The following is a 21884-nucleotide window of genomic DNA, read 5'->3' as shown; positions in this document are numbered from 1 at the left end:
TGAGCAAATGACAGCAAGATCTCCCAGCCTTACTGGTTAAAATAGTAAAAATTAACTACCTCACAGGGCTCTTAGGAGGATGAACAAGAGGAGGTCTTAAGCACTTTGAAGACAATGAAAAAAAATTCCAAGTGATAATCATGTACAGTATTTTATTTATTTTAGTTCATTTTTGTAAAAATGGGAGGGGAGACAATAAACACATTTTTTTAAAAAAAATCTGAATGGTGTAGAAAGTGTTTATGTGCTTGCCTAAAGCGGAAAGAGCGCATCCTGGACTCGTGAGTTTTGGAAACGAAGAGGAATAATCATCCAGATGGGAAAACCTAAAACAAAACCATTCATTTACCCACCAACTCTTGCAACATCTGTATTGGCATCCTGCCAGCTTTTGAAGATGCACTTTTTTTTACATAAGAATTCCTTTGATTGCTTGACCTGAGTCTCCTGTATTGTTTAGCTGTTTTAATTTCACATTTTCATCATGGAGGTTTATATTTTAGTAGGGTTGTTTTATGGTCCCTTTTTAATCATACTGTATTTTAAGGCCCCATCTGCACTACACATTTTAAACAGTCATAGCTTTCCCCCAACGGGCTGAAGTTCGTTGTTTGGTGCTAGGAGTTGTTAGGAGCCCCCACTTCCTCTCACAGAGCTACCATTCTCAGTTCCATGGAACGAGGGGTGACTTTAAAGCACTCTGAGAACGGTAGTTCTGGAAGGGAAATTGGGGTGTCCTAACAACCTTCAGCTCCCTTAACAAACTACTCTTCCCAGGATTCTTTGGGGGAAGCCATGACTGTTTAAAGTGGTATGATACCGCTATAAATGCAGACGTTATATAATTCGTTTTAAATCTTTTGGTTTAGAAGCCATCTAAGCATTAAGCAGTAGAAAAATTATAAATTTGACATACACATAGGACAACGACAACATTGTTAGAGGGAACGACCACAACCCACCCACCCATAGTTTGACAGGAGACAGAGGGACTGAGGTTTTATGAAGAGGGTTGCTCTATTTTCAGGGCAGTACTGCTGTACATGTTGGCAGCCAGAAACTCAACATGTGAAGTTGCCTTTCCCCATCTGCACTTCTCATGCAGCTCTGGGTGTTCTTTGGGGGCACATGGAGTAGCAACCAGAAATTCTAGCATGTAACTAGTCAGTGAAGAGCTCATGCTCTGTTTCTCCAGGACATTAGCTAATTGGCTTGAAAGAAGCAATTAAGGGAGCCCTGGAGTAATTGATTTTGCTGCATAGACTGCTCATTATCACAGAAGATGCTGACTGTTCACGCAGCCATCCCCTGGGGTGGGAACAGCTGTTAAAACAGGAACTGGGTGATGCTGTGCCTAGGTCTCCTTGCACACTCTTTATTCTGTTTATGCAGAAATCCTTTTCCAAAGCAGCATTCATGGCCAGCCTTGGAGTAAAGATAAGCCAGAGGTCCTTTTCAAAGGGTTAAACACAACTACTTCTGAGAACACAATGGCCCTATTTAGATTGCATATATATATACTGCCCATCATGGAGATCTGGCAGGTGTGTGTATTAAAAAGGAGGGTGCTCCTACAATTAACAGGTGATTGTTTTTTAAAACACATTCAGTGGCTGATTTCTGCAAATCAGGCGGAATCAGACGGGGGTGGTGCTTTTTTTTAAGATGATAATTTTTGTTGGCCAACAGCATTAAAGCCCAATGAGGCGTCGCATTTTTAAGGCAGTCTTTTCCAACTTATTTATTTAACAAGCAGATTCAGGATAAGAATTTCCATGGTCACTGATTAAAAGGCAAATGTTAAATATAACAAAATCTTCACACACCCCCACGTGTTCAGCTTCAAGGTCCAGCTGACCTTGAGCATATTTGCATGACAAACAGGCCTATGGTTATCTAGGACTCCTTGTGGCTCAGCTGTAGAACCTGTTTTCAGTATTAAGAGCTGGAACATGTAAAGCAATATTAAAGACCGGGTTTGCCACTGTTCTTCTGACTATGCTCCTATGCCTTTAGCTCCATGGCAAACAGGGATATTCACTGGTCCAGTGGGCCAGATCCTTATCTCCCCTAGCCTTCAAGGGACCAAATTTGATAGGCAGGTGGGTGGGCTACCCACCTGTCAAACGCCTGGTGTCACAATTGCATCCCGTGATGTTTGCTCAGTGCTTCGAAGCAATGCTTCTCTTCAGGCTCAAGATAGGCAGTGACTTCAAACCTGCTTTCTACAAGGACTGGCTGTGTGAATCTGGATTTCACAGCTGATCCAGCGATGCCTCTGCCTGCCCCACAACTGACATCGCAAATGGGGTCAGGTGTGGGACAGGTGGGGTGGGTTTGGGGAAAACAGCCTTGCAGGCCATAATTGGGTTGTGGGCCAGAGGTCCCTTCCTCCTGCCCTACATGGGAACATAAAAGTACTGGAAAAGCTTGAGCTGTTGCCTTTCTGCCTGCTAAACAATTGTAAGAGACAGGTGTGGAAACCTGCTGTGTGTCTGTGGAGAAGAATCCCCTTCATCCTTGGGGCATATCTGGATTTGCTAAGTCTTTAAAAGTGCCACAGGGCTCTTACTGTTTTGGCTACGACAGATAAAAACATAGTTGCTATCCTGCGGACGTTCTGTCTTTTTGAAAGGATGGCTTGAGTAAAATCAACACTGGAGCTGCAGCTGTTCTGATCAGCCCACCTTATCAACTAACCACTGAAGTCACCCATGCTTTTCTTGCTGGCTCCCAACTAGTCTTCCAAGCCAGGATTCAGCTCTCTGTGGCTCTTCTGTGCGTATCCAAGTTCAGCTCCACCACTAAGCACCAGGTTGACGCCCGTGCAGAAGGTGGCCTCAGAAGCGAGGTACAGAGCGGCTGCCGCACACTCCGCTGGGGTCCCCATTCGTCCCAAAAGCTGCAAATACAGTTGAGAGGGAAATTAGTACTTTGCACCTTATATTATGGGTGTGCACAGCCCATTCCTCTTACCTGGTGCTTTTACTTCGTACTCTTAGCGTTCAGTTAAAAGAAGACACAAGTTTCTAGCCCCTGAAACTCAGTTAAAAAACACAAAACAAGTTTCTAGTCCATAAATCTATGAGATCTCAGAAGTTAAAAGGTCAGGCTGAGAAGTTGATTGGTGAGACGTCAAATGCTTTCCATGACACTTCGGCTTTCCCCATAACTAAACAGAAAAACCGGCAGCTACGCCAGGGGTGGGAGGTCTTCGGCCTGCCACATGTTGCTGAACTACAACTCCCATCAGCCCCAGCAAGCATGGCCAGTGGCGGGAGGTGATGGGAGTGGTAGTTTAGCAACAGCTGGAGGGCCACAGGTTCCTGACACCTGATCTATGCAGAAATAGCTCATATATGCAAATGTCATTAATTTGCACACTACAGGCAGGTTGCAGAATCAGGGCTTCCTTCGTGCAGAAGTCTGGCTGTATTTCCCCCCCCCCACGGTGTTGGCTACGCATCCCCACCTTGTACCTATGTAGGATGGAACCTTTTCTCTCTAGCTGCACCAGGCCTGTTTTCCCACAATGCACTTGCCTGAGCATCTATGCCTTCCTGGATCGTTGCTTCTGGGTCAACTGTCTGGCTTGCAAGCTTCTCCCACATAGGAGTCCAGATATTGCCAGGTGAGATGCTGGAATTCAAATAGTTGGGGGGTTTCTTTAAAAAATAAAGAGCGGGGTGGAGGGGTGGAAAGGAAGGAAAATAGAGCAGATCCATTTCAAAATTAGTGAGGAAATTTCCAGAAGTAGAGACTCCCATATCGACTTTAAATTTGATTCACAGAGAGCCAGTGGTTAGAGCAGGCACCCCCAAACTTCGGCCCTCCAGATGTTTTGGACTACAATTCCCATCTTCCCCAACCACTGGTCCTGTTAGCTAGGGATCATGGGAGTTGTAGGCAAAAACATCTGGAGGGCAGCAGTTTGGGGATGCCTGGGTTGGAGTATTAGATTAGGACCTGGAAGACCAGGGTTCAAATCCCCACGCAGCCATGAAGCTCGCTGGGTGACCTTGAGCCAGTCACCACTTCTCAACCTAACCCACATCAAGGGTTGTTGTGAAAATAAAATGAGGAGCAGGGAACCGTGTACACCACCTTGAGCTCCTTGAAAGACAAAGGTGGTATATAAGGTCATTTATAATTATAACTCACAGTGAAATCTTATGCTTGGATGCTAATGTCCTGCCAATAAAGAAGTTGTGCTCCAGCTACATCCATTCCTGGAGACTGCGGGGTAACACCTGCCTTAGTTAAATCATGTCTACATTTAAATCATGTCTAGGATCCCTGTGCATGCTGGGTTGACATCCTCATTGAGCCACCCACCGTTATCCACTATTTCCTGGTCAAGCCACCTGCCAGTTCAGATGTGAAGTTAGGATATATTTTGCCCCAGTGTGTGCATCACATCGCACTTGCTAACACTGAACCGCATTTGGCATTTGCCCATTCACCAAGTCCGGAGGGATCCTTTCAGAACTGCGTGCAAAATCCTTTTGGAGCTCCTCTACACTTCCCATACTTTTGCTTGAAAAGGTGTCCAAACAAACACCCTGCACACATGGAAGGAGGAAAGCAGATCGCCCTGGAAGGCCTCGTGCACAACAGAGCTTCACTGCCAGCTGCCACTACATTACCTGTTGACTCGGACACCATATCTGCTCTCGTCGATGGCCATAGCTTTTGTCATTGCAGTAACAGCACCCTGCAAAGTCAGAGGCATTAATAGGGAGGGTTACCAACAGACCAGAGGGGAGGGGGAAATGACACAGCCTCTGACAGCATCTTGCTATACAGAAAACAATCTGAAGCTTTTCTTGGCATGTAAATTGACAACGCCTCTGGCAAATGGCACAAAAGAAGGAGTCAATACCAGTACTAATTAAAAGTTGGCAACCCAAATAACAGGCCAATGTTTTCTTACTGCTTTGCTCCCATCTTTGGTGACTTTTTTTATTTTAATGATGTTGCAAATAAGTAATCCCACTGATTTACATCACCCACAAGAGGCTAATCCAAAACTGAATAGGTTGAAAGACAGAAGAGTCCTTAGTTAAATTATGGAGTTTGGTTTTTTTAAAAAAAACCAAAAAAACTGCACTGGTCATTTGTGTTATAGGGAAGTTTAAGCCTGGTGTAATAAAGCTAGTCAATTTGTTTTGGCCATGGTAAGCAAGCACACACACGCCGGCACATGCGGACACACACACACAGAGGTTTCGACAGAATTGCCAACTGACCGGGGTGGGGAAAGCTGACTCGCTCCTGTGTCGTTAAACAGCAGCTGGATATGTGGAAATCAGAAAGTGGATTTTAAATGGCATAAAGACAGGCACTATCAATTAAGTGCAGAGAAGCAGATGCTTGTAAACAAAAGTTGGTGGCCCAATCTTTACAGGAAGAAGGGGAGGGTGGGAAGGATGGGCACCTGAATCCAAGTTCTCGGTGTTGCACTGGATTACCTTGGTTGCAACATATGGCACCGCATACTTCTGTCCAATGAGACCAACAAGGCTGGCGATGTTGATGATGTTCCCTTTTGTTTTGCGGAGGTGAGGCAGGGCGGCCTGCTTGCAAGAGGAAATATCCCGACAGATGAAGTTGCCTTGAATGGAGCCAGACCATTCATCCACCTAGCACAGTACTGTCTACTACTCCAGAAGTGGCTCAGCTGGGACCCACCCTTAACCCAAACATGCATTTAGGGACCCACTTCTGAATTGTTCTCATTGTGTGCTTGTTTGGTGGTAAGTGCTGCTGTTGCAACCCGCTTTAGATCATCTTAGATCCCCACGTTGTAGAGTCCATGATCCACCAGTTGAAGATTAATAGTCTTGACTCCAGGAGTAACCAATGTGACCTCCAGATTTTGTGGACTCGGCCCCAGCAAGCATGGCCAACAGGCAGGGATGATGGGAGGTGTAGTCCATCAACATCTGGAGGACACTCTTCGTCTCCTATGACTGAAAGACTTTCCCAGGAGGCCTACCCAATATTACCAGGCAGATGGCCTTCTCGGTAGTGGCGCCCGTCCTACGGAACGCCCTCCCATCAGATGTCAAGAAAATATACAACTATCTTACTTTTAGAAGACATATGAAGGCAGCCCTGTTTAGGGAAGTTTTTAATGTTTGATGTTTTATCGTGTTTTTAATGTTCTGTTGGGAGCCGCTCAGAGTGGCTGGGGAAACCCAGCCACCAGATGGGCAGGGTATAAAATTATTATTATTATTATTATTATTATTATTATTATTATTATTATTATTTTAACAGAAGAGGCCAGGGATTAAACCTGGTTCCTTTGAGAGTTGTTTAATAATAATAATAATAATAATAATAATAATAATAATTTATTATTTATACCCCGTCCATCTGGCTGGGTTTCCCCAGCCACTCTGGGTGGCTTCCAACAGAAAAATGAAATAAAATAATCTATTAAACATTAAAAGCCTCCCTAAACAGGGCTGCCCTCAGATGTCTTCTAAAAATCTGGTAGCTGTTTTTCTCTTTGACATCTGATGGGAGGGTGTTCCACAGGGCGGGTGCCACTACCGAGAAGGCCCTCTGCCTGGTTCCCTGCAACGTGGCTTCTCGCAACGAGGGAACCGCCAGAAGGCCCTTGGTACTGGACCTCAGTGTCCGGGCAGAACGATGGGGGTGGAGACGCTTCTTTAACCATCAACCCCTCTTCCCAGGGAGCTCTGGGAACTGCAAGAGGGGAATATGAGTCTCCTAACAACTCTCAGCACCTGTAACAATTTACAGTTCCCATTATTTTTTGGGGGAAGCCATGCCTGCCTAAAGTGTCATCACAGGGCTTTAAATGTATGGTGGAGAAGTGTCCCTAGTTGGTTCCATGTGTCCCTGCCTTCTACCCCTACCAGTCCTAAGGAGCACAGCCACTGCTAGAGAAGCAGGGATATAAAAAGACAAGATTCAGTACAGATAATTATACATGATAAGCGATCTTCAGCCATCTCAACCCTTGCTTTTTCATGCAAAACCATTTGCAGTCGTTTGCGGTCATCAACAGCTATCAGTCAGTCAATCACCCATTTCCACCACCCTTCTGAGTGATCCCCCCTCCCCATCCCCACCCCTCCCCACCCCTTCTCTACATAAGTGCCTGGAAACTTCCATTTCACTGTATCTGAAGAAGTGTGCATGCACACGAAAGCTCATACCAAAATAAAAACTTAGTTGGTCTTTAAGGTGCTACTGAAGGAATTTTTTTATTTTATTTAAGACATGTATCAACATTGGTTTAATGTTACATCGCTTTGGGTCACTTTGGTGAGGAAAGCGCTTAGCAAATAACAGGGAAATTATTCTGAATCTGTGGGGAAAAGTAAAATAAAAAAATTCCTTCAGTAGCACCTTAAAGACCAACTAAGTTTTTATTTTGGTATGAGCTTTCGTGTGCATGCACACTTCAGACACAGACAGCAAGAGGAATGCCCCCAAAGGCAGAAAATTTAAATAACAGAGAGCTGGAATTTGGGGAAGGGCTTTCGCAACCAGTTCAGCAATGGAAAAGCTGATTTTGGAGATGCCTGAGAAACTTCCCCAATTTAATACTCTTCTTCCTCCACAGTTTCAGCTCACCTTAATGTCTGTTTCATGAAGGACATCGCAGACCTCAAAGTGACCTTCCCCAGGCCCTGCAGAATCATTCAGCTCCTTTTCAATAACTTTCCCCCTTTCCCCTGCAAGAAAATATAAAAGCTGAGTCACAACTAGCAGAGTTACTGTGGCCTTCTGAGGAGAAGAGAAAAGGACACACACAGAACAAAGTTATCCCCAGCCAGTGGACCCACAAAGCACGATGATGCCACTTCAAACTGCCACGGCTTCTCCCAAAGCATCCTGAGAAACATTATTTGTTATTCCTTCAGTAGCACCTTAAAGACCAACTAAGTTTATATTTTGGTATGAGCTTTCGTGTGCATGCACACTTCTTCAGATACACAGTCAAACCACTCTGGAAACTGTAGCTCTGTGATGGGACTAGGGGTCTCCTAACAACTCTCAGTGGCTGGTGTTGCAACTGGCCCAGGCTGGAACAAGAGCAAAGAAAGGCTGCCCTAGTGACATGACCCAGGTTTAAATCCTCTCACAAAAAGGTCACTGCACAAGTTGCTAGTTCTCGGGACCAAACATACACCTTTTTCCTTTTTTTTTTTTAAATTTTAAAAATACTTTATTAATCTTTAAAATGAATACAAATCATTAAAACAAATAAATCATATATGTTAAGTCCACTCATTCAACAAAAGGTAAATAAATCATATGAATATAAATCATATAAATCATAAATATTTCAAATCCAATCATTCCACTTATTGTAACTGAAAATTGCCAAATCATATGTTTAACTTATATAAAGAGAAAAAAATGGAAAAAAATGAAAAACATGCAAAAAAAAATAAGAACAAGAAAAGCAGACACTTCAGATTCAGAAAGCAAACACATAAATGAGAAAAAAGAGAAAAAAACTGGAAAAACCAAGAAAATAATAATAACATTTCTTCCTACTATTTACAACACGCTTTCCTTCTTCTAGACCTAGGAAGAACATATAGACAAATAGAAAAATTACAAATAAAGGGAAAATGAGATGTGACACACACCTTTTTCCTAAATGAAAAAAATGTCCAGGTGGAAGGAAAGAGAGCGGGGATGTATAGCATCACTTGGAGTGCAGTGTGTATGTTTAAACGCTTTTGCAACAAGTACACAGGCTAGGGATTACGTTGCCCCCTTTTCCTGGCAGGGTTCTTTTAGAAAATTTGACACCTACTTGACAGACAGAAATTCAAAGGTGCAGCTTCATCACTGCATCTTTTATAAACCGGCACCTGTAGAATATCTACCTCTGCCACAAAACTGGACTGTTTTTCCAGCCATGCTTTTCTTACTCAACTTTCTTGGGACATTTTGCTGCCCTCTGCTGTCTTAACCTTGCATATCTCCTTTGCATTAGCCAAACCGATTTGGATATATTGGGAGTGAGAGAGCGAGGGGACCCTTTAACAATGAGTGGGGGTAATGAAAGATCTCCAAGCCTCACCTTCAGATCCTGGGGCACAGAAGACCACTTTGGCTCCATGGCGAACTGGGAAGGACAGTTAGGGGGAGAAATGAATGCAAGATAAAATATCCCAGAGGCCCAATTCTCAGACATGTACGCAACTCACTTGCTCAGGAGCATAGAAAGCATCCTAAAATCAAATCCCTGGTCCATTGTCTACACCAGAGGTTCTCAAACTTTTTTCTCTGGGCCAGACTTACAGAATAAAAATTTGTTCGTGCCGCACCAATTTTTTAATTGGAAAACAAAAAGAAACAACAACTAGCAGTGCATGATTTATAACATAGAACAAAATACTTTAGGAAAGTATATAACAATGCAGCTACATAAGAACATGACTCATCCCCAAAATATAATTATAAACAAACCTCTTTTATATGTACCTTAAGTATGTATAACACAAACCTAATGAGAGGTGTGAGCTTGCTTGTGCCGGGTAATCTTCTCATTTTAATCAGGTCTAATTTGAGACAAACTCCCATCTCCTCATCAACACAAAGAAATATTTCTCTTTTCTGATCTTTCAAATTTGTCAGAGTTGAAAATCCCTGTCACAACAATATGTTGCGGAGAACTGTAGAAGTGTAGCCAATGCTCTTGAAGAGAGACTATTTCTGGTTATGTACCCACAAAGTAATATTTTGATACTACACTACACTACACTACACTACACTACACTACACTACACTACACTACACTACACTACACTACCCTGTTTCTCCTAAAATAAAACATACCCATAAAATAAGCCATAGCAGGATTTCTAAGCATTTGCGCAATATAAGCCATACCCCGAAAATAAGACATAGTGATAGGTGCAGTTCTGGAGGGCCCCAAGGAAGAGGTGAGGATGGACGCGTAATAAAAAATAAGACGTCCCCTGAAAATAAGCCACTGTGGGGTTTTTTTTTAAGGAAAAATAAATATAAGACGGTGTCTTATTTTCGGAGAAACACGGTATACAGCAGGCACCCCCAAACTGCCAAACTGGTCAGGGATGATGGGAATTGTAGTCCAACACATCTGGAGGGCCAAAGTTTGGGGATGCCTGCTATACAGTTATACCTTAGTTTTCAAACAGCTTCATTCACAAACAACTTTGAATCCGAACACCACAAACCTGGAAGTAGGTGTTTCAGTTTGCAAACTTTTCCTCAGAGGCCAGACGTCCAGTGTGGCGTCCGCAGCTTCCAATTGCCCACAGGACACTCCTGAAGCCAATCGGAAGCTGCACCTTGGTTTCTGATCGTTTCTAAAGTCAAACGGACTACCGGAACACATTCTGTTCGAAAGCAAAGGTACAACTGTACTATACTATACTATACTATACTGAAATGTTTAAATGTTTCTTTGTCCTTACATCTTCCTGCCACACTTAGGGTTGCCAGACTCAATAGTGGACAGGACTTCTGTGCCTTTAATTGCCCTGCTCTCTTTTGAGTCTTGAAACCTTAAAGAGAAACCAGCAGACCCTTTGTTTAATTTCCAAGCAATTTCTGCTGGTTTCTCTTTAAGGTTTCCAGACTCAAAAGAGAGCAGGGCAATTAAAGGCACAGAAGTCCTGTCCACTATTGAGTCTGGCAACCCTAGCCACACTTGCCATCCTCTCCTGCCACACCCTTTGAGAACCACCGGCCTACACCAGCTGACAGACAGGGGTCTTTCCAAGCCTGAGCTGGGATGACCGAAATTGAACCCGGGACCTTCCGCATGCATCACAGACGCCTTCGAGTACTGCACAACTGATGAGTGGCAGTGAAACATATGAACCTATTTGGAACTCAGATTCCTGTCTTTCTGCATTCTGTCAGAGACTCCCTGCCTTTAGTGACAAGCAGATATTCAACATATGCCGCTCCCCAAAAAAGAGGGTCAGTTGCACACCTACCTGTCACAAACTCTTAATTACACCTTTTGTGCCCTGTTTGCATTCTACACTTACTTGTCCTCCAGCAAAAAGCCTACCAATCAAAGATATAATTTCAAGCATCTGATGAAAGAGGCTGTAGTCCATGTTGATGCCATGATGAATCTTCTAGTCTTTCAGGTGCCACCAGATTCATGTTTTCAGGTCAGCAAAGCCAGCGTCTCTTATGCTTCCTAGGCAATCAAAGCCAGATGATCCTTTTGTGGCTGCTCAACCTGTCTTAGACTTCAGATTAAGGCCTTACCATCCAACCCCCCTAGACTCTGGCCATTAACAGTGGCGACATACAGGTGGGAAATCACCAAGTAAAGCCACATATGTACAGAAATCCTTCCAGAAAAAGATGTCCACCTTGCTCTTTGAAATACAGCGGTACCTCTGGTTAAGAACTTAATTCGTTCCGGAGGTCCATTCTTAACCTGAAACTGTTCTTAACCTGAAGCACCACTTTAGCTAATGGGGCCTCCTGCTGTCGCCAGAGCACGATTTCTGTTCTCATCCTGAAGCAAAGTTCTTAACCTGAGGTACTATTTCTGGGTTAGTGGAGTTTGTAACCTGAAGGGTTTGTAACCCGAGGTCCCTCTGTATGCATAATTTGTCAGCCGAACACGTGAGAGTGCAAAATTAGGAGGAAGATTCTCTACCTAAAGCCACAAAGGCAGAACTTTGGGCCTTTAACACAGGGGTGGAGAGATTCCCATCAGCCCCCACCAGCAATGACCAGGGATAATGGAAACTGTAGTTCTGTGACATCTGGAGGGGCTACAGATTCTCTTTTTTCCCACTTTAAGAGCTTCACAGCAGAGAGAAGGTCAGCTTGCCCTGCATTTCCTGGTACGGAGACTGAAACTGCTTCAACAACACATTTCCCTTTCCCCCACCTCCCCATTTCTGAAAAAGAAGAGCTCGTGTCCAGGCACCAGTTCCTGTTTTGAGTTCAAGGGCTCAGCACTGACCCATGCAGTAAACAAACAACAACATTACAGAGAAGGGTCAGTCCAGAGTCCTCCTGAGGCATCTTATAGTCTCGTCAAAATGTATTGTGGTATAAGCTGCTGTGTGCCAGAAGCCTTATGGATCCAGGGTGTGCCCACGACAGCAATCAATCCGATGGTCTTTACAAACACATTGGTCCCTCTAGCTCAGTATTGTCCACACTGGCTGGCAGCAGCTGTCCAGGGATTCAGGCAGGGGTCTCTCTCTCTCTCCCAGCCTTGGAGATGCTGGGAATTGAAGCTAGGAAATGTTCTTTGCCCTGCCTCAACTATGTCCAAAACCTTTCGGTTTTGCAATAACGCCAACATCGCCTCTGAGCTCGTGCAGAGCACGTTCCTATCAGAAGCAACTTTATCCAGTCCCTCCCCGATCTCAACACATACAGACTGGGAAACAAGGTTTCCAGGTCAGTCTTCCTGGCATATTTGAGCGCCGGCACTTATTTGTAGAAACTCCTTTGCCCCCAACCCCACCGGTTCCCTCCACCCTCACCAAATTCTCTCACGATGCCTTCGCCAATACCCCGGGTGCCCCCCGTTACTATGACGACCTTGCCCGGGTACCGCAGCCCAGTTGCCATTCCAAATGTTGTCGCGGCTCCTCCAAATCACGAACATCCAGCTGATCTTTGGACGCGGAGGCTGCAACATGTGGTTTCACCCATTGCGCATGCTCTGTGCCTCCGGGCATGCTGGGAAATGCAGTCCTTGCTCCTGCGTTTCGTTCTCGTATTCGGCGCAGCCCGATCCTGCGCATGCCTACTCAAACTCTTAAATAAGCGTACATTTACGGGGGGGGGGTGCGTTTGAGGTTGCAATCCTATGAACATAGAGAGCTAGGACTGCAATCTACCAATCTACACAGAAGTAAGTTCCATTGAATTCAGCGCGGCTTACTCCCAGGTTAGTGCAGTTAGGGTTGCAAGTGCAAATGAACTCACTGGAATTGAATTTGGAGCAAACAGGCGCAAAATCCAGGTTCACTGTCTACTGTTGTGATTCTAAACAACACTTTTTACTTCCAAGTAAACGTGGACAGGATCAGGGGGCATCTTGTTTGGTAGAATATACAATAATGTATATTTTTGCAGGTATATTATTATGGATGTACAGTACAGGGCGTTAGTGGATTCATACTGGACCATCCATATACAGTGGTAAAAGGTAAAGGTAAAGGGACCCCTGACCATTAGGTCCAGTCGTGACCGACTCTGGGGTTGCGCGCTCATCTCGCATTATTGGCCAAGGGAGCCGGCGTACAGCTTCCAGGTCATGTGGCCAGCATGACAAAGCCGCTTCTGGCAAACCAGAGCAGCACATGGAAACGCCGTTTACCTTCCCGCTGTAGCGGTTCCTATTTATCTACTTGCATTTTGACGTGCTTTCGAACTGCTAGGTTGGCAAGAGCTGGGACCAAGCAACAGGAGCTCACCCCGTCACAGGGATTCGAACCGCCGACCTTCTGATCAGCAAGCCCTAGGCTCAGTGGTTTAACCACAGCGCCACCTGGGTCCCTATATACAGTGGTACCTTGGCTTAAGTACACAATTGGTTCTGGAAATCTGTACTTAACCTGAAGCGTACTTAACCTGAAGCAAACTTTCCCATTGAAAGTAATGGAAAGTGGATTAATCCGTTCCAGATGGGTCCGCGGAGTACTCAACCTGAAACGTACTTAACCCGAGGTATGAGTGTAATTGGTTCTGGAAGTCCGAACTTAACCTGAAGCGTACTTAACCTGAAGTGAACTTTCCCATTGAAATGGTTACAGGTAGGTAGCCGTGTTGGTCTGGGTTGAAGTAAAATAAAAAAATTCCTTCAGTAGCACCTTAAAGACCAACTAAGTTTTTATTTTGGTATGAGCTTTCGTGTGCATGCACACTTCTTCAGATACAGTATCTGAAGAAGTGTGCATGCACACAAAAGCTCATACCAAAATAAAAACTTAGTTGGTCTTTAAGGTGCTACTGAAGGAATTTTTTTATTTCCCATTGAAAGTAATGGAAAGTGGATTAATCCATTCCAGACGGTCTGTGGAGTACTTAAGCTGAAAGTACTCAAACCGAAGCGTACTTAAACCGAGGTATGACTGTATCAATCCATTTTTCTTTCCCTTACCTTTTCTCCTATTCTGTTTTTATTATTATTATTATTATTATTATTATTATTATTATTATTATGGGACGCTTCACGGATTTGTGTGTCATCCTTGCTCAGGGGCTAGGCTAATCTAGTGAGCATCTGTTTTCCTCACCTCCAAGGAGCTCAAGGTGGTGGTTTCCCACTTGCCTATTTCAACCTCACAACAACCTTGTGAGGTGGGCTAGGCTAAGAGGCAGGGACTGGCCCAAGGTCACCTGGTGAGTTTCATGGCTGAAGTGGGAGAGGCACTCTTTTGCTATATAGTACAGCAGAAGCAAGACAAAAAAAGGAAAAAGAAGACAAAAAGCAGGATACTTGCAGTATGGAAAATTACAGGGTATCAGTAGGATATCAACTGGCTTTTCCCAGTAGTGATGTATGGAAGTGAGAGCTGGACCGTAAAGAAGGCTGATCACCGAAGAATTGATGCTTTTGAATTATGGTGCTGGAGGAGACTCTTGAGAGTCCCATGGACTGCAAGAAGCCCAAACCTATCCATTCTTAAGGAAATCAGCCCTGAGTGCTCACTGGAAGGACAGATCCTGAAGCTGAGGCTCCAATACTTTGGCCACCTCATGAGAAGACTCCCTGGAAAAGACCCTGATGTTGGGAAAGATGGAGGGCACAAGGAGAAGGGGACGGCAGAGAACAAGATGGTTGGATAGTGTTCTCGAAGCTACGAACATGAGTCTGACCAAACTGAGGGAGGCAGTGGAAGACAGGAGTGTCTGGCGTGCTCTGGTCCATGGAGTCACGAAGAGTCGGACACGACTTAAGAACAACAAAGCTTTAAGTTTCTCAGGTGCAAATGGCGTTTGCAGTCATGCCTAACTGCCCCATTGCATCCTGAGCGCAGATCACAATTGTTTTGTGGTTGAAACACACCCTGTAATGGCCTGCTTCCTTCGCACCTCTGACGTACCAAATGGCTGACCTGAACACCCCTGGCATGCCAGGTTAAAGAGGTGCTTAGCTCTGCTGCGTGTTTTCAATTGCAGGCCCAGGATTTTCTATGGAAAAGGAGCACCCAGAAGTTCCCTGCAGGCTCCCTCCCACCTCTTCACAGATCAGTGTTGCAGGAGCCGCAGGATGCTGGCTGGTACTGGTGGGAGTTGTAGCTCTACTATACCTGGAGGTTTCAATAATCCATAAAAACTAAGCCCAGGGATGCTGGGAATTGTAGTCCATCTGGAGGGGCCACAGGTTCCCCATCCCTGCCCTGCACCCACCACTCCTCTGCGTTTACATTATCGCTCAAAGTGAATTTCAGCATGGTAGCATAAAGACAGGGCCTTGGAATAAAAATACGTCAGGCAGACTCCGGGATGTATATCATGTTAATCTTTTATTGAGTATACGAATTGGAATCTTTCACATGTGGGGAGCAGGCAGCTGCTAGTGTTAAAATGCAAAAGGAGGTGGAAGCTGCCTCCTTTGGGGGAGAAGCAAGTCTTCGTAGAGGGAATCCTCCCCCCCCCCCAAGCGCTGAGATGCAGCAGTTGCCTTGGCAGACGTGCAGGCGGGTGTTACCGCAGGGATCCCTCGTTCAAGCTGCATCACTCTGGCGTCCCTTGAGCTCCCCGGGGCAGGCCCAGGATCGCGGCATTTTGCTTTCGCAGTCCTGATTTTGGGTTTCCGCTTGTTAATTCGTCATGCCAAAGTCTCCAACAAGGAACGTTTGGGATTGCATTTCTTGGTGGGGCTACAAGCCTGACAGTAGAGCTGGTGTTGGGGCCAGGGCACCGTGGCAGAGCAATGGACCTGTCCACCAGGGCTACGATTCACCAGTTAACCCACCGAGCATCCTGTATAGGCAGAGCATTTTATCTGGGCACCTCAGCAACTGATGGAGGGAGAAAATCCCCCCCCCCGTCCCCCTTCCAGCTTCTGCAGCAGCCAGTGTCCCTCTCCCCACTGTTTCTCCTCTGATACAGCCCCTCTTCTTCCCTTGCAGTTTCCCATTCCCATCACCTCGCCCAATCCACTCTCCCTTTCTTTCTCTCTCTCTCTCTGCCTATCCAGCAAGCAATTTTGTTCCAAGGTGTGTCCCTGCCTAGCTTTGTACAGCCCACACTGCCACACTTACCTAACCCTTCCCTGTTCTGGTTGCCAAATCCTGCCTGCCCTGGCATAAAATTGAGGGCCTCGTTTTAAGCAGGCATTTTTCAACCTTCATACGACCCCCCACCCCCCACCCCGCGTTTGCTTAGATAGGCATTCCACGGTGCCTCTCACATCACTGCCTTTGGCCAACCGTTCCCCTTCCACAAATACATGAAAAGAGCCCGCCTGGATCAGGCCAGTGGCCCAGCCAGTTCAGCATCCTGTTCTCACAGTGGCCAACCAGAAGCCTGTGAGTGACACAGCGCTCTCCCCTCCTGTGGTTTTCAGCCATTGGCATTCAGATGCATTACTGTCTCTGACTGTGGAGGCAAAGCTTAGCCGTCATGGCTAGTAGCCATAAGATAGCTGTCTCCTCTATGAATCTGTCTGCTCCTCTTTTAAAGCTATTCACGTTCTGCTTTCCCCTCATTTTCCCTAATGTACACAGACTCATTCCAACAACAGACACCTTCGTTTCTCCCCACTCAACACTGTACAATTCTAGGAACTTGAATCACCCAGAGGCAGAGGATGCATCCACTATTGGTGGAGGATTGCTGTCATGTGCTTTTTCTTAAAAAACAAACCCTGGCCCAATATACAACCTAAGGGCCTGGGAGCATTAGAAAAGCTTCTTACAGCCAGCCAGGGCAAAGCAAACACCTGCCGTTAAGGAGTGGCAGTGCAGATGTAGCCTAATAAATGCTGGAAAACCTGACCCATGAACCTGCTGTGTTTCCTACTCGCCTTCAGGGGGAGCTGCTCTGCCTGCCCAGATGTTCACCTTGCCCAAGACCAAATTCACTGGCCTTGCAAAAGGGGAAAGCACTGCACAGTGCTTTTTACATAGCCCCTCCTCTGATCGCCTGTGGCCATTACTAAACACCTCCAGGCAACTAGAAAGGTAAATTGGAAAAAAAGAGCTGGTTGTCTTTCTTTCAAGATGACAATCAATGTGCACTGATGAGGAGCACAGGCGTTTGTGAGCAAGAACCCTAAACCATCTTTTTGCAGGCCAGTAACTTCTGTTCTTAAGCTGCAAAGCTGGATTTGCACGGAGCAAGGCACTCTAGCTGTATTGGGTGCCTCGGGGAATGGGCTTGGGTGGATGTGAATCTATGGGAGCCATAGGAGCCCACTCCCAGGAGCCGTGGAGGCTTCAGCCCCCACAATAAAATATTTGAGGGGGCCACACCCCAACAAAGTTGATTGGCATTCCCATTCAAATGGTGTGAGCATTGCATCATGTGACTGATTATGTGGGGCTGGGCTTACCTGGGCCCCCACAATATTTTATTCAAGTTGGCTCCCCTGATGGGAGCAAACAGGGTGTCAAGGCAGGCATGAACGGATATGGCTGCCTGAGTGTGTGTTTCCTACTGGTATAATAAATTAGCAGTCATGCACCTGTAAGCGCAGATGCTTAATTTCTTTATGAAAATAATCTTCCCCCGGCCTTCTCCCTGGGAAGGCTAAATAAATATATTCACCCGCCATGTCCTAGAGCAGCGTTCCCCAACCTGATGCCCTCCAGCTGTTTGGGACTACAAATACCATCTACCCCAGCCAGAAGCATGCTGCTGGGGCAGATGGGAGCTGTAGTCCAGAACAGCATTAAGGGTACCATCTCTGCCACCAACTCATTGTAGAGACCTGGGTGAGTAGCTTGACCTCAGGCAGTTTCCTGAGGCAAACTGGAACAACTGAGAACTCTGCCTCAGGGATTTGATTTCAGGACCCCCATATCCGGGCTGTGCTTCCAAAGTCATGCCATTGTAAGTCCCCACCCCCCATCCTGCAAAGGTTTTTGGAGGGAGACGAGTGCAGTGAACCCAGTCGAAGATACTCTCCTAAACTTGTGTGTGCAAGTCGGCACAATAGCGATGGAATAGTGCATCTTGCCAAACTCGTGGCCTTGTGTGTAAAGACATGTGTAACGTATTCATATATAAGTGAGTGCATGCGTTTTGAGAAGGGGGGGCGGTTTGCGGTTCTGACCGCCTGGGATTTATAACAAGGGTGGTTTTTTTTTGGTTTTTTAAAAAATTATGCTATCTAGGGTTGGAGAGTTACAAAAAAAAAACGGAGTGGAAGAGATGCAAGGGCTGTAGCTCACTGGTAGAGCACCTGCTTTCTATGCATAAGGTTCCAGGTTCAATCCTCAGCATTTCCAGATAGGGCCAGAAAAGACTCCCTGCCCCAAACGCAGGAGAACTGCTGCCAGTCAGTGTAGACAGTACTGAGCTAGATGGACCAATGGCATGACTTACTATAAGGCAGCTTCTTATGTTCCTATGGAAACGGTCCCTCTGAGCCTGCCAACTCTATGGGACTGAACTTATTCTTTTGCCCTGTCCCTGTTAGAGAAAAGATGGAGCCAGGCAGCAGGGCTTCCTACCCCACCCCCTCAATCCTGGTCCTCCACCCTCTGGAGCTAAAAGCTGGATTTTACCAGGGTGACCCTGACAGGCTGCGCTGTCTTGCCAAGGCATGCCACCACCTGGCGGGACTGGCTCTCGCCCCTCCACTTCAGGCACCTACCATTGGCTGCGCCCTGCCCACCCACAAGGCTTTGCTCAGATGCCCAATTGGCTGTTCTAGAAATAGACAGGTGCTGGCTGGTTGGCTGAGGCAAAGGCGCTGCCCAGGGAGGACCACTGACCAGGGACAGCTCTTCATTGGCTGGTTCCAGCAGGTGTGAGGCCAACTGCAGAGTCTTGGGCTTTGACCGGCCCGCCTCCTTGGGAAGAGGAGGCAGCGGCCAGTCGGAAGTTTCCGAAGCACGCGGCACTCGATTGCTTGCGTGGATTGGCCCGTGATTCACCGTTCCAGAGTTATTGTGGCAGCTTGAGTTCCGAGCAGCTGTTTGGTCATGCTCAGATAGCGCAGGTCCACGGAGCTCTGGCTCTTTGGAGGGGCTGTCATCAGGGAGGCCGTGATGGTTCAGGCTTTCATGGGACACAGGGATATCGTCTAGGGAGGAGTGAGAGCTGGTCCTTCCTAGGGAGAAAGATGGCATTAAGAATTCACATCAACCACATGGACACTTGAATTCTGTGCACAGCATACAGGAGATATTGGCATATATATTATGGAGTGGGCTGCTTGGCATTTGCTGCTGTTGTTGTGTTCCAATAGAAGGCAGGGCAAGGACACCTTCAGGCCCAGCAGCAGCTGGAAGATGGTGTTTTTTTTGGGGGGGGGGAGGTTGAGAATTGAGAAAGATTAGAAATGTTTCAGACAAATAGGTTTGAGTCCGACTACCTGACCCTCCCATCCCACAGACCCCGGAAAGCCACGACTGCCTCTCCTAGTACCTGCGATGCGCTTCCCCCGCTGCTGCGAAGCCTCTGTCGCCAGGGCGTAGGAGAGCTGGATTACTCGCTGTCGCTCCCACTCAGGGGTCGGGGGGCACCGAGGAGGCTTGAGTCCCCCAGTTTGCACGCCCTCCTTGGGTGATGGCTCAGGGGGGGTATTGGGGAGGGGCTGAAGGAGAGATTAAATCACGGGGAAGGGGAACGGGGCATGAACAAGGCTGTTCTGTCCCCACCGGCCCCCTTAGGTCAGAGCATGCCCCCTCGTCCAACCAACCCAAATTGGAACTTAAGCACACCACGAAAATAATAACCTTCCCTGTGGTTTTAATTAAGGATGTGGATGACTCTTCTGAAACACACACACACAAAATCCCATTTTGCTGCATAAAACGGCAGGAGTCCCTGATTTAAGCCTTTCTTCAGCCAAAGTCATGGCATCTCACACCACTGCCGGAGGAACTCCAGCCTTCCCAAGCCCTCTCTCTGGGACCCAGGAGTCCTGGCTTTCCTCTTCCATGCTCCAGCTGCGATGAGACTTCCCTCTCCCTCTTACAGAGCTCAAAGGTATATCTGCTTCCCAGCCACATTACCCACCTGTTCCCCTGCAGGAAAAATGAGGAACCCAACCCCCCCCCAGCACTGCCCACTGGATGCAGCTCCCCTCCTCCCCCCCAGGCACCTGCCCTTCTGACCATATCCCCACCCCTTGTCCCGTGGCATCCAGGGTCAAAGACGTGGGGCCTCCCTGTAGAAGATGACTGAGACCTCGCCCTTGCCTCTTGGCCCCTTCCCACTGAGCACAGGGTGCCCCTCTCCAAAAGGCTTCTCACCCACCCGGCCGGACCCGCGCTTGAGAGAGTCTCGCCGGTGGCCCAGAGCGTTTGGCTGGGCTGCCTCCGATTTCCTTTTGGCCTCCTGGTTCCGCTGCATCCGGTCCAGCTGCTCCTGCGCACTCATGCGAGGCCGGCGAGAGGCGACCACTTCTGTGGGGACGACCTAGACATGATGCAAGATCAGGGGTTAGGAGATGCTGTCGACCAGTGGCCCTTGTTCATGACACCTGGCCTCATTCATGACCCTGAGATTCATGACCCCTGAATCTAGCAGTGATCCAGACATGGAGTTGGAGGCAGCAGGGGCACCGGCAGGGAGCCGAGTCAGGATCAGGGCCCTGAGCAGACTGCTGGAGGCAAGGAGCCCTCGGACTCACAGGGCCTCAATCTGCTCCAAACCATTGTCAGAGCAAGTTGCTCCCTGGGAGCTACCGTATCTGTGGTCTGGCAGCCTTGTGTGGGATCCAGCATCAGACCAGAACACAACGCCAGTCTCTGGTTCCCTCCCTTTGCCACCAATGGGATTTTGCTTTCAACAACTGCTTTTATGCTACTGCCAGTGTCCAGCCATGCTGGTGTTCTCTCAAAACATCCCTCCATCATTGTCAGCCTCTGAAGTGTACATGGTACAGCCCAAGAGTCCTAGAGGCCTCCCTTATTATCCATTGTTGGGATCGAGCTGGCAGTAAATCACACCGTTCAAGTTGGAGTTAACTATTTATTAGCAAGAACACGATCTGCACAGACTTGCCTGAGTGTCAGGCCTAATGACCACAGCAGCTCATCCCCGGTTGGTCTGGCCCCATGGATCAGTTGCTGAGAGTGAAAGTCCCCACCTCACCACAGCCATTAGTTCCTTCTTCTCCAGGAGTTTCCCTAAGCAATCGGGGTCTCTGCCTGCATGAAGCCAACCTCTCTTCTGCCCCCTTAATGCCTCTCCTAGTTCTGGGAGACCAGGGAAGAGGGGAGGTTCTTTTTGCAGTGGGAGGGGAAGACACCCTGGCTTCTACAACAGCAGGACTCTTCTCCTGCTTCAGCATCTGATTCTGAACTTCTCTCCACCTCTTCTTCCCACTCATCATCACCCCACTGCTAATCGCCTGGCTCTGAGCCTTCTTTCCTTCGTAGTTCCTGCCTGTTTAAATAGGTAAGAGTATTGCTTGGGTGAGGTGGAATTAAAGAACCTTTTAACGAGGTTGAAAGAGGAGAGCGCAAAATATGGTCTAAAGCTCAACATCAAAAAACTAAGATCCTGGCCACTGGTCCCATCACCTCCTGGCAAATAGATGGGGAAGAAATGGAGGCAGTGAGAGATTTTACTTTCTTGGGTTCCATGATCACTGCAGATGGTGACAGCAGTCACGAAATTAAAAGATACCTGCTTCTTGGGAGAAAAGCAATGCCAAACCTAGAGAGCATCTTAAAAAGCAGAGACATCACCTTGCCGACAAAGGTCCGTATAGTTAA

At 47.0% G+C, this 21884-nt stretch overlaps 2 protein-coding genes across 5 annotated transcripts in view; both read right to left on the bottom strand.

The window, feature by feature from the left end:
• Positions 1 to 1859: 1859 nt before the first annotated feature.
• HSD17B14 (hydroxysteroid 17-beta dehydrogenase 14) lies at positions 1860 to 12691 on the bottom strand. Of its 4 annotated transcripts, none has more exons than XM_060281611.1 (8): positions 12574 to 12691; positions 9080 to 9124; positions 8545 to 8574; positions 7615 to 7715; positions 5472 to 5579; positions 4647 to 4714; positions 3543 to 3639; positions 1860 to 2902 (listed from the first exon to the last, which is right to left on the bottom strand). In XM_060281611.1, the coding sequence occupies exons 1-8, from the start codon at positions 12671 to 12673 to the stop codon at positions 2738 to 2740; spliced, it is 714 nt and encodes a 237-aa protein (XP_060137594.1). In that variant the 5' UTR covers positions 12674 to 12691; the 3' UTR covers positions 1860 to 2737. The 4 variants fall into 4 exon arrangements, with proteins under 4 accessions (XP_060137594.1, XP_060137595.1, XP_060137596.1 ...); XM_060281612.1 differs by having other exon boundaries at positions 12516 to 12672; XM_060281613.1 differs by lacking the exon at positions 8545 to 8574.
• Positions 12692 to 15490: 2799 nt separating this feature from the next.
• The window catches only part of PLEKHA4 (pleckstrin homology domain containing A4), a 41231-nt gene continuing 34837 nt past the window's right edge, over positions 15491 to 21884 (bottom strand). The window contains exons 20-22 of the mRNA XM_035135463.2: positions 20419 to 20580; positions 19585 to 19753; positions 15491 to 19267 (exon numbers count right to left, since the gene is read on the bottom strand). Coding sequence (XP_034991354.1) covers positions 18702 to 19267; positions 19585 to 19753; positions 20419 to 20580 — 897 coding nt within the window. The 3' untranslated portion in view covers positions 15491 to 18701. The remainder of the gene's footprint in view (positions 19268 to 19584; positions 19754 to 20418; positions 20581 to 21884) is intronic.

The sequence above is a fragment of the Zootoca vivipara genome, chromosome 13 (genome assembly GCF_963506605.1).
Source record: "Zootoca vivipara chromosome 13, rZooViv1.1, whole genome shotgun sequence".
NCBI lineage: Eukaryota > Metazoa > Chordata > Lepidosauria > Squamata > Lacertidae > Zootoca > Zootoca vivipara.
The sequence above is the reverse complement of the archived record's forward strand: the minus strand, read 5'-3'. Positions and strand labels throughout refer to the sequence as shown.